This window comes from Gymnogyps californianus, chromosome 3 (genome assembly GCF_018139145.2).
Source record: "Gymnogyps californianus isolate 813 chromosome 3, ASM1813914v2, whole genome shotgun sequence".
Classification (NCBI taxonomy): domain Eukaryota; kingdom Metazoa; phylum Chordata; class Aves; order Accipitriformes; family Cathartidae; genus Gymnogyps; species Gymnogyps californianus.
The window spans coordinates 54,030,463-54,043,602 of NC_059473.1; the positions used below are offsets into that span (position 1 = coordinate 54,030,463).

Here is a 13,140-nt window from a genome sequence, read left to right on the forward strand (position 1 = left end):
TGCCCAGGACCATGCCCAGACAGCTTCTGAGTACGTCCAAGGATGGAGACTCCACAACTTCTCTGGGCAACCTGTGCCAGTGCTCGGTCACCCTCACAGTAAAAAAGTGTTTCCTGATGTTCAGAGGCAACCTTCTGTGTTTCAGTTTGTGCCCATTGCCCCTTGTCCTGTTACTGAGTACTGGTAAAAGGAGCCTGGCTCCATCTTTTTGCACCCTCCCTTTAGGCATTTACATACCTTGAGGAGATCCCCCCCTGAACTGCTGAACAGTCCCCAGCTCTCTCAGCCTCTCTTTATATGAGAGGTGCTTCAGTCCTTTCATCATCTTCTTGGCCCTTTGTTGGACTCTCTCCAGTATGTCCATCTCTCTCTTGTACTGGAGAGCCCAGAACTGGACACAGAGTACTCCAGGTGTGGCCTCACCAGCGCTGAGCAGACGGAAAGGATCACCTCCCTCAACCTGCTGGCAATATTTTGTCTAATGCAGTCCAGGATACCATTAGCCTTCTTTGCCGCAAGGGCACATAGATGGCTCTTGGTCTACTTGGTGGTCACCAGAACCCCCAAGGTCCTTTTCTGTAAAGCTACTTTCCAGCTGGGTGGCCCCAATATTCATTTTGAATGGACAGAATTTCCTTCTTCCTTCTCAGCATAATTCTGAGTTTTGAAGAAAGAAGATGTAAAGTTTTGTATCTTTATTTAGATTATTCAGTAGAATTATGTTAAGTACTGAAAAGTAAAAGATATGCTTACTTCCAGCAAGGGCAAGAAATTGCCACCTTTTGGGATCACGGTAACAGAGTAGTCATAGTGGAGGATGCACATACTTAAAATATGCACAGATTTTAATTAAATATTTAAATTTATACACACATACACATTTTATATACACATTAGATATTTATATACATACATATATGCATTTATATACACCTATATATATTTTTATATATATATATTATATATATATAAAAAATAGGTATTTAACTAAAACATGATTCAGAAAGACTGTATTTAAGAGCATAAGGATTGTTCATGTATCTGAGAAAACTGCCTGAAGTTAAACTGTGAGAGCACTCTCCTTCCTGTGTCTCCCTTTTCTGTGATGAACTTACGGAGCTGGAGCACAGAACGTACAAGAGGAGGCTGGGAGAAAACGGTTTATTCAGCCTTAAAATGAGATCACTCAGGGGAGACCTTATTGTTTTCTATATCTAACTAACTGGAAGGTACAGAGAAGACTGAGCCAAGCTTTTCTCAAAGGCGCATAGTGAAAGCACAAGAGACAAGGACACAAGATGCAACACAGGAAATATTAACTAGATAGAAGGATTTTTAATTCCCCCCCCTCCCCCCCCCCCAAGTGGGTCAAATACTGGAACAGGTTTCACAGAGAGGCTATGAAATCTCCCTCCTTGGAGATACTCTAAACTTAACAGGACAAATCCCTGTGCAACCTGATCGGGCTGAATCTCTGAGCACAGGCCTGGATCTGTAAGCTGGGGGTTGGTCTAGGGGACCTCCAGATGTCCCTTCCAATCCATTATTCTGTAATTGCACACAACAACAGTGGTACTGCTGTCTCTAACATGAAACCAAATCAAAACTCTTTCCTCAGAAAAAGTGACGCTATTTTATGCTGTTACACAAGGGTTTTCTGATATTGTCTGTCTACTTTCCATTTAAGCAAGTCAGTTTCTTTTAGAGGTTACTCAATTTTAATGCAATAAACTTTGAATCTTTTTTGCTCAGCAGTTGCGTGAGTACCGAAGACTGTAAAACCACAGTAGATAATACAAAGGAACATTTAAAAGAATGCTTGTCTAGGAGAAAACTGTAATTCTCCTGCTTTTCTTCCCAAGTCTTCGATCTAGCTACGCTTTTTGGGAGGCTGTTTTTGAAACTTAATTGCAGCCCAGATGCTCTGAAGCAAAAATGCCTGCTATTTAATTGCAACTGTTAGCACAAACTGGTAAGATGACTTGAGCAAACTTAACTGTATTCATTAGCCTATTTTAGCTATTCTCTTACTTCTCTGCCATGGAGAGTTTATTAGTCTGCTGTTTGTAGTTGCTGGTTATTTCATTTTGCACACGTTGAACAAGCTCCTCATCGATGGCATACTGTATTGCTGTCTGGATGACATCCAACCACCAAGGAGAACCTGAATGTATCTGTATGCAAAAGAACAGAATTATCCATGGACATTCAACAAACCAATTTACTCATTGCAGCAGAGGCTTATACTGCTCTTTAGGCACAACTCAAACACGGACTAGTAAATTCCATGGAAAGTGGAAGATGAGAGTATGCTTAAAAAAATATCCCCTTTCCTGTTTAAGTGAACACATGATTAAGAAATTTTCTACATTCCCATCTACTTCCACACCTTCAAAGTGCTTCAGTAGAGTTAGATTCACCGAGGCCATCTACACAGAATAGCCACACAGAGCTATTGTAATCTCAAAGTTTCCTCTTTCTCTCTCTCTCAAAAAGAGGCGAAAGGATCATTTAATCAGAGAAAGCAAGCTCTCTGTGAAATTAATAGAGCAACACCAAAGTGACCTTATAATTTTAAAAGGTGAAAGAAGATGCAGAAGTTTACCTCCTCACGTGCCATTTGCCCATATTTCTTTATTACTTCTCTACTATTACACAAGTGACAAGCAGCATTTCAACTCAGGTGTTCATCAATTCATTAAGGGTTTGCACCTTTCCATGAAACCTGAATTGTCATATTGACTAAACACAATTAAGCCTTAAGTACAATGACTAAATGCATATCAAAGAACAGTTCCTTTGAAAGTAACTGAAATACCATCTGATACACCACAGAAATGTTTCAAGGCCAAAACCTATAACTCACCTAAATTACAGGTGAAGCACAGTTAATATAAAAATCAAGCATGGTGTTAAACTTTACTAGAATCATCCCACCATGTACTTCTATTTTTAGTCATCTGTTCATCAAGTACTGTGTGCCTCTTTATGCGGGGAACACAGAGTATGTTTTGGGGCTCTGTGTGTGTGTGCGCGTGCACACTGCCTAAGTCCCATTCCAAACAGCCCTTCAAAGAACTGTTAGAGGTAATCAACAGCTGGAGTTCTGGATAAACGGATGAAAATAATATTAAAAAAAAATCTCAAAATTCAGAGACTAAATATGTAAGAGGTACCTGCCTTTCTCTGGAGCTCCCGAATGGTCTGAAGAACTGGCTGTAAGGCCTGATGGGCTTCTGCAACTTCTGCATTGGATTTACTCATATAATGCTGTCGAAGTTGTTCCGCCTGTAAGGAAATAAGAGCTTAAATTATGCACAATTCATATTTATGAGGAATAATTGAAAATGTAAAAACTCCCCAGCTACCATAATGTTTTAATATGGTTAGCTACCTATGTACTACCCACTTTCATTCATAAGCAATATTTAGCATTAATTTTTTCCTCTGGAACCTAGCATTTATTAGTAAGCCCAAAAAACATTTGAGAAGACAAATGACTACAAAGATGCTAACTATGCAATTTTGCTTTTGGACAAGCCCAAACAACACAATAAGAATACACTGCATTACAAAAACGAACTGGAATTTAACTCATAATTCTTACTTCTCTGTACATTAAAATATATTGTGTTGAATAAGCAAACAATAAAATGATCCTAGAACAAGCTGAGAACAGGACAATTTAACTTACCTACATATAAAACTTATCCATAAAATAACAAGAAAGGTTTAACTTTCATTATTTTTAGATGCATCAGACATAATTTTTTCTTTAAAATTACTTCTGACAGTGAAAACCCCTCTTGGTATGCAGGTGTCTCCACAACATAATCAGTACCAGTTTATTTGATATTTTAAAAACTGTGGAACAAATAACTTACATTTCTTACAAGTAATGTACACACATATGTACCTTTCACCATTACATTCTGATTTCAGTAGATATCTTTATTTTGTGCATTTTAGGGTCCGTTTAAGTCTTTCTTCTTTTTGTTTGCTACTATCAAGATAATTATATTATTGTTACAGATGGAGCTCCATTTACCAGGAGTGGACAGGACACTCAGGTATTTGGATGAGCTACTGGCAAAAGATAGCTATGAAAAACAATCTCTGCTTTGTATTTATAAGCAAAATACAAATTTTCAGATCCTCCTCTTTACAATGTCAGGAGAAGGTGATATAAAAAAAAGTGCTAGAGTTACAGGTCAATAAAAAAAATGGGCAGTATTTCTATAAAGGCAGGTAGAAACTTCTTCAAATATTTAAGAGAACAAGTCTCATTAAAACAGAAAAAAATGCTACCTATGCATAGAATTTGCATAAAAATGATAAAATATCACAAGATATCCAAATAATAAGACAGATACGGATCACTACCACATAACTGGAGAGGCTGAAAGAACTGGACTTGTCCAGCTTGGAGAAGACAAGCTTAGAGGGTACAAAATAGCAGCCTTCCAGCAGCCAGAAGGAAATGACTAAGAATCGGGAGCCAGGCACTTCACTGAAGTACATGACAAGTGAACAAGGGACAATGGCTATAAATTGGAATGGGAGGTTCTACGTGATTATTTTTTTTTTTTCCACTAGGAGGATTATGAAGTACTGGAACAGGTTGCTCCGATGAGTTTTGAAATCTCTTTCCTTGGAGGTTTTAATGGCCCAATTGGATAAAGCCCTGAGCTACCTGGTCAGAAATCAGTGTTGACCCTGCTCTGAATGGGAAGGTTCAGGTAGAGACCTCCCAAAGTCCTTTCCAACCCAAATGATGCCACAATAACGATCTTCTTTTGCAAATGTGGTCCATATGTCCACTACGAGTAACCAGTGTGGAACAGTGATCCCACCTATCTTACCAGATATTTCCCCAGTTAAGATTAAGGATATAGTATGCACACAGGAAGTAACATGCAGTGACTTGTTCATCTGGCCAAAGACGGTCAACCTTTCTAGATGTTTAGGCAGTACAAGAGTGACAAGGGTGAACCAGTTGCTGTAGGACATGTGAGTACATTATGAGTATAAGTAATACAGGGAGAGCCTGGACAGACGCCACTGGCAAACTTTAGGCTATGAAGAACATTGCAAATCAGGACCTTCCCAAGAAGGTTTCAAAGATATTATCAGTACCACACACAGGACCAAAAAGAGAGGTAGAAAAACAGCTTCAAGGCATGATTGAGAAGATGCATTAGACAGTAGCAGCTTATATTTACTAGGAGATGGGGAAGCGTTTCGGAATGGAGGGCACCTATGCAAGAAAAATAAACTTCACCTAGAGAAGACTCTGACTATCTGCAGTTAAAATAAGAAAAGCTAAAGAAAATGTGAGGAAATAGAGGACTCAAAAGAATTCAGGATGATGCATTCTTTATCAGTAACATCTATGTAAGTTATTTCCACAAGAACATTGTGGGGGTGGCGAAATCACATTTTAAGAATAAAAATTATTAAAACTTCCATAAAACACACTCACAACATAACAGAGATCACCAAGCATTCAGAACAGCAGCACTTTACTGGATATTTCTGCTCTCATCTCACACTAAACAACTCTTGATTTTACTAACCTGAAAGGAAATGTATGTAGTTAACCTGAAAGCTATTTAATGTTATTTCTTTAGTTAGAGAAAATATTGAAGGATAAAAAATAAAAAGGTGCTCTTCAAAATGTATTTATATAAAATGAACAATGTTTACCTCTTCTGCAAGTCGGCTATCACGCAAAGTCGGGGGAATTCCTGGGTGCTTTGCCAACAACAATTCCATCAAATTGTGTGTAGAATGAAGTCTCTAAATATACACAAAATCAACAGCAATCACGAAAAAATACATTGCAACATCTGTGACAGGAAAAGCTTAAACAGCAATGAAAGCTTACAGCAAGAAATCAGTATTCATTTAAAATTAGTTTTATTTTTTCTCTGTTAATCTGGAAGCATCTTATAAAGAAAATAAACATTCTTTTCCTCATTTTACTGAGGTAGGAAATGAAACATTAAAAAGACCTTCTTCTACACCTCAAAAGCAAATCAGCAGGCAAGTTTGATACCAAGTCATCAGATTCTGTCCCATATTCACCCTCCTAATTAAAACAGCCCTTGACTATTATGGAAAACAAATTATTTATCTCAGAGCACATTCTTTTGTAAATATCTTTCAGCATATTATAAGGAGACAATTCACTTAGCCTATCTAAAGCAAAATAAAGTACGAGGAAAAAAACAGCTCCCAAGAGCTTCAATTGTTTTTCATATTTTTCACTTTTCTAAAATAAAAGATGACTGAATAAAACATGACCTTTTTGTTTATTTTTAGGGAAAATAAACTTGATTGTTAATATAAGGGAACTCTATTCCTCTTCCCTAGATTCATCCTACTTATCCCAAACCAGACCCCTAATATTATGCTGCCTGCGTATCTCCCACAAATCCATACTAACAACCTCCACTATCATGAACTTGTGCCCTTCTCACCTCCTGGATTCACTTCACCTTTGCCCTATTACTATCTCAGCCACTGAAGAGCACTGGCCAGCAGTGGTTTGCCATTATCTTAAAAAGCTAAGCCTACACAACTGGGAAGTACTCAACATAAGTTGAGTTTTATTACACAAAGACAATATGAGGCAGTGTACATTTTGAGGAAAAAGAAAAAGCTTTATTGGGTTGCATAATCCAGTAAAACAGCTTAATTAACAATCTTGTTATGAGCAGCTTAACAAGTTTATGCTGATTTGGCTATGCTAAGTGAAAAACACCTCTGGGAAGTCACAAAGGAGAAGGAAGGATCAAAGACACAATGGAGCCATCAGATGACCACATCCAAGACGATCAAACAATAACTTATTAGTGAAGCAAGCAAAGTAAAGAAATAGACAACTGATCACTTCTTATTTATCTGTCATTAACATTTTAAATATCTTGTTATGCTTAAGAGAATTTTGGTCAATTTAGAACTGATATTTCTTGAAGAAATATAAGGATGTTACTTAGAGAACCATTGCTTTTTCACCAGGAAAATATATTCATATTTTTAATACAGTATTCAAAATGTATTAATATATTGCCTGAAGAGAAAATTCACTTTGATTCTTTTTCATGTTTTGGTGCCCTTTCAGAGAACATCTTCTACAGTGCAACAATTTTTCTCCTCTATCATTTGGCACATTAATATCATTCTCAATGCAAACCCAGCATCCTGCATTTGCAGGATGCAATATAGTACCATTAATGTGAGCAGTCACAGTCACATACACAAGTCTAGGAATTCAGCTTGTTAAGTTTACTGCAGAACAGCAGGTGGAGATCATACACTGCTTCTGGGATATCACGAAGACTCACAAGCAAAAGTTTTTAGAAAAACAGCAGCTTTAAAAAAAAAGGAAACGTGAAGGTCACTGAACAGATTCCTATCTAAAGACTGTGATAATGACAGCAGGCTGAAAGAGTCATTCAGCACACCACTGGGAGGAAGAAGACTGACCTGTTAAATTAAATCTAAAGTATTCCAGTTCTTAACTATGTCTCTTTACATTTGAATGCTCACTCACTTGCAAGGAATCTGTTTTGAGCTTTTCTTTGTGCTCTTCAGATGATCGTAACACTTCTCTGTACAGCTCTGCAGCCAATGCATATTCTCCTGAATTAAAAAAGAGTAACAAGAACATACACATATTGTGTTGGTTTTTAAATATACAAGCAGCCATGACTGACCATCACTTGTAACATACTAAGATGTTTTCAGAGAGGCTGTATAATCTGCTTGTCTTCAAGCAAACTTTCCTTATTCATTCTGCCCCCTCCCTGCCCCCCCCAAAAACAACTGGTAAAAGACAGAGAGTATTATATTTTACAAAGACTAAAGCAGTTTCCAAATTAAATATCTTTTGTGATTGCAAGATCTGTAGACTTCTTGATCTTAAAATATGTATTCACAGTTGCATAAGTCCAAAAAAACTCACGTTGCACTAAAAAAAAAAAATCATCCACAACTCACTGCAGTGATGCATTACTAAATTCGCACTGCAAATACATTATTCACTCTTCCATTGAAAACAATGAAAGTTGTGTCATACTTCAGAAATGCAGAAATGATTAACTACATGCAGGGAGCATAACTACTGATGTAAGCTGCCAACATCACAATCAATTCTCAGAAAATAGATTATATAAATTAAAAAAGAAATACAAAATTGAAGTTGCACATGGAAGAGCAGCAAAAAAAAAATTATTTTCTTTTCTCAACCGATGGAAATTTACTTAGCCAGTAATAGTCTTAGAAGAATCTTAAAACATGGAGAAGTATGGGACATGAAATGTATAAAAACAGATAACAGAGTAAAATAAAAATCATCTTCCTATATATCTGGAAGTGTAACAACCCTATTTCAACAAGATTTGTTGCTTCTCACATTGAAACAGTTGCCAGTTGTAAGGGTATAGTCCTGCAATATACTATTGCCATTACTAGTAACAGGCCAAAAGCTATGTGCTGAATTTGCAAGGCCTCAAGCTTGAGGCTTGTCAGGCGTCCTTTGAATTTTTCTTGACCTGCCTGGACCTTTTATTTGGCTTAGCTGTGACAGCAATTTCTTGAATTTGCTAGGTGCCTATGTCTAATTTTTTTAAAAATTTTTTTTTTTTTTTAAACTTTTGTTTATCTTTGTGTGGTACAATCACAGCTTTATATAGATAGCAGTAACAAGCAGTTATTCCATGTAGAATGAGATATTTACAACTAACACAATGATGTAGAGAAATACAGGCCTAGTAACAATAGCAGAGGCCTTGAAAAGTAAAGATATTGGATGCAGTGTAGAGTACAGCCATGTGATGCTAAGAGATGGTGCACAGGCTTGGCAGTGAATAAGGAAGCCATGGCTATAAACAACTCACCCACAGTCAAAGAAATGCAGACCTAGAGCTGGACAAAACTGGTTTTAGGGGCAACAAAGAGAACAAAGAAATAGCATGTAACATTCATAAAAGGCATCACGTACACTAAATTTGGTGTTAACGTGGAGCTGCAGACCAACGAAGAACGAGAAAAAGTGCGCTAGCAAACATAAAAACGACCCTAACTGGATCCTTGAGTGAGAAAGAAGAAACCATCAACACAAACATCTTACTCCTCCTGATGAAGAACTCCAGGTGGTGACAACTAGCCATAGCACTGCCACCACCAGTATGAAACCATTGACCTCAGGACCCAGAAGGGCAGTAGAAAGGTGAGCATAAAAGCAGGACAAGCAGTAGAAACAAGTAAGTATGATTATTCTTTTTTCGCCTGTAACAATTAGATCTGGACTAATCACAATTAGACCCATAAGATTTCAATTATACTAACAATAAATTCATGGCTTTACTTATATAATAAGATGCGCTTCCTCTTTGCTGATAAAGAAGACTGAGTGTAACAGTAATGCTGGGGGGAGGAGGGGGGGAAGTTATAGACCAGAACTCTGCCTCAGTCCTGCTTTTGTTTCTCACCAGATGCAATTTTCATCAATCTGCTTTTCAAAAAAGGCCAAACTTAATTTTTGCTACTAGTGTATTTTAGAAGTATTTAATCTGTACAGAAATCTTTTTAAGCACTTAATTCTATCTGAAAGACTTGATCTCCATCCTGCAATCATAACAAAGTATTTCAAACCTGCTAACTACAGAATAGAGAATCTGAACGTAGTCTTTCTGTAAGGCAAGTAACAGAACAGGTAGTTTGCTTGTTCTCCTCTTTGAAGGAAGACTTTACCATGAGCTGGAAAAATTCAAGCAGCTTGTCAACCTTAGAAGACTTATTACTTGGCAGAGAGGCATTTTTTTCACATTCATGACAAAGTAATTTTATTATTATTTTATTTAATGGGACATTCAAGATGAATATAATTATTTTTGTTTCCCATTCAAAGCTTTTTTTTCCTCCTAATTCAGACAAAATCTACATTGACAGAGCTGTATAGCAGGCAGCAGCAAAGAGATTCCACAGTCAGCAGAGCAGCTTGCATGGCAGGGGGCACAAAGGAAGCCCAGAAAGCAGTACTGATAAAACAAAAGCAGGTTAAGTACAATTACACAAGTATGACTTCTTTTATCCTCCCAGTACACACAGATGGTAGAATCAAGAAAGAATACAAAACAAAAAAGCCAGAAATACTCGAGACATCTCAAAGATGCACCAAACTACACCTATTCTTTTCTCCCTCATCTAGAATGAATGTTGTTTTTTGTTACAAGCCTCTCTAGTTTCCCAGGATTTCACTATGGCTTTTTCCCTGAATTCAAAAACGCCACAGTTTTTACAAGGTGTCATCTAAACCATAATTAGCCTACTAAAAGGAGTAAAGAATACGCTACAGCCATCCAGTCTTACCTTTAATGATATGGATACCAGCTAAGCCATTAAGAGCGCACACCAACTGTCGGTGAGCTTCCTCACACTCTGTTCGACATTTCTTCTGCAGAGATGTTAACAGTTCCTCCATGGTCATGGTGCTGAAATGGAGACCAAATGGCTCAAATTTGAAACAAAACCACAATACTAGAGAAGTAAAACTGTCATGCTGTGCAGCATGAAAGATTGTTACATGCATCGAACATACTGTGCAAATGTTTATTCGAGATTTATTTACTTATTAAAAAAACCCTAGTTGTCAGCTCTTCTTCCAGCTAGACCTTTACCCTAACTTGAGTAGGTCAAGAGGTTGACGTCTCCTAAAAATAGAAAGAAATAAGAAGCAAGAGAAAAATTAGAACTAGGTAAAATAACCCTTCACAGGGCAAAATATATTTTGCTCCTTCTGTTACAGTGGTAAACTGGAAACAAGCAAAAATAGACCTCATTTTGCTAGAAGCTGTTCAAATGAAAACAGCTATGAGAGACTACATTTCTCCCCTCTGCTACCAATCTAAACATGCAAAACACATGAGGTGTCAAGGTAAAGAGGAAAATGTGTGAAATGAGAACAGTGACAATTAGCAAGTATCATTTTAAACTTTCTTTTCTACATTTGTTTGTAGTATTTGTAATTCATGAGAGGAATTTAGTCAGAAGAGAATTAGCTTACCATAAAAATACAGGAAATGGAGAGGTAAGAGGGAGAAGCAAGAACAGAGATCAGAAAGAAGAAAGAAAGAAGCATGAAAGATAGCTTGGAGTAAGGCCAAGGACAAAGAATCCAGGCAGGAAGAAGACTGATGAGAAGAGACAGGAGAGTAAACTGCAACAACAGTCTACAACAGCTGACCTGAGGCTGCTTCTATGACCAATTGCTGCTGTGAGACCAGACACTACCCTCCTCCCCGAAACTCTGCTCCTCAGCCTCATTTACCTTCAGGAGAAGCATTTACTATTTGGCGTTTAGTGCTGTGGAGTAGAGTAAGAGGTGACATAACTCCTGTGCAGTCTGGGCCCAAGGTATGCTGGAAGGGCATCCTTGACCAGGCCTTTATTTTACCCTCCTCACAACACTTCCACTTGCAGAAACTGTTACTTGAGTTTAGACTACAGTGTTACACTAGAGCAGGCTTTAAATCAATATAATCACTATATATAATTAGCTGAATTCTGCAGAGGTATTGGCAAATACACATAGCACCTGCTGCTCATACTCTGATACTTCCACCATTACTACTTACTTTTCATTTTCAAAACCATCAGCAGTTTCAAGAAAAATTATAAAAGCAAAAGGATGTACATACAAAGTATGCAGCTTGATACATAGCCTGAGACTACCAATTAAGACAAAAAGAAGGGTTTTTTACTCAGTTTAACTAGGGGAGCCTAGAAAACTCCTTTTTGAGGGCTATATTTTTGCTGAGTAGATGTTCTCGTTTACTGCCTTCACTACACAGGTGGGAAAAAAGTCATCTAGCATAGAATATGCTCCAAACTCAGCTTTTTTGTTTCAGGCCGGTTTCTCTTATCCATATGCTCCAGCATCAACTTTCTTGTTTCAGTAAATTTCTCTTACTCATCAAAGTTCCTAGCACTAAATTTCTTCATTGTTCTCCTACATATAACCAAAGCCAGGAGCCAAATCTTCTCTGTTCTGGGAATGTCCACTGCTGCAGTCAAACTTGGTTCACAAAAAAGATATGTAAATAGTGCTGGGGAATGACTTTTCTTTGTACATACAATTTTAAGAAAGATTTAATTTTCATTGCTAGTTTTTTCCACCACAGTTACTATGCAGCTGTCACTCTCCAACCACTCCACCAAAATCAACATATTACTAAGCTGTCCCCAGCATACTCAGCTCAGTTTACACGTTTCATTTGTACTCCACTGGCTCATTTTAATGCAAATAATCTTGTATGGGCTGGTGGCAATATTGATTTCTCCCATGTCTGAGTCCTTGCTTCCACACTAGCAGACTGTTAGACAGAAAGTGCTACAGCACAGTGCCTACTATTGGTCCCTGCTAAAGTAGGTGCAAAGTCAGTTACAGCTGCTTAGGCACTGTAGGTGCCCTGTATGAGAAAGCGGAAGGAGTAGGACACAAAACTTCATAAAAGGATAGAAAGAGACTGAATAGAATGGATGAACAAGACAAGGAAACAGTAGAAATAACACTGACAGTGTTAAAAGTTTAAGTTCTTCTCTACCTGTAGCTTAAAAAAGAAACAACGTAGACAGTGCTCTGAGAGCCTGGAATGGAGACAGCCTGCTCTTTCACAACCCCCTCTAATTCACTGAAAAAGTAGCAGCTACATTTTGCAGAGTGCTAGCAACATGCTTTTGGTCTAACAAAGGCTGAGATCAAATTGGTATTTGCAGGGCACTTGTGAAGAAGATGATCTTGAAAGTATGCAAAAAAAGAAAAAAAAAGAAAAAAGCATTTGAACAGCTTTCAAGTTCGGATCTACAAATTTCGCAACCTTACATTAACAACATCTTCTTTGAATTAAAGAATTATTCCATTCTGTTTATTCATTTTGTTCGTTGTTCTCATTTATGAACATGAGTTTTGTAAGAGACAAAAGAAAATCAGTGGGCTTATTTAAAACTGAAAAAGAATCTGGTTTGTTTCACACTCAGTCTGTCACCTGCAACACCCTAGTATCCATCAGCATCCTAAGGTTAAAATGTTACTACACAAACAACTGCCTCTCAGTACTATGTTCTTTAACAAAA

At 37.5% G+C, this 13,140-nt stretch overlaps 1 protein-coding gene across 3 annotated transcripts in view; it reads right to left on the bottom strand.

Annotated features, from left to right (window-relative positions):
- Nucleotides 1-13,140, bottom strand: part of SHPRH (SNF2 histone linker PHD RING helicase) — a 56,073-nt gene that overhangs the window by 22,060 nt on the left and 20,873 nt on the right. For all 3 annotated transcript variants that reach the window (XM_050893148.1, XM_050893146.1, XM_050893149.1), the window contains exons 14-18: nucleotides 10,378-10,499; nucleotides 7,559-7,647; nucleotides 5,707-5,799; nucleotides 3,181-3,288; nucleotides 2,032-2,174 (exon numbers count right to left, since the gene is read on the bottom strand). In XM_050893148.1, coding sequence (XP_050749105.1) covers nucleotides 2,032-2,174; nucleotides 3,181-3,288; nucleotides 5,707-5,799; nucleotides 7,559-7,647; nucleotides 10,378-10,499 — 555 coding nt within the window. The remainder of the gene's footprint in view (nucleotides 1-2,031; nucleotides 2,175-3,180; nucleotides 3,289-5,706; nucleotides 5,800-7,558; nucleotides 7,648-10,377; nucleotides 10,500-13,140) is intronic.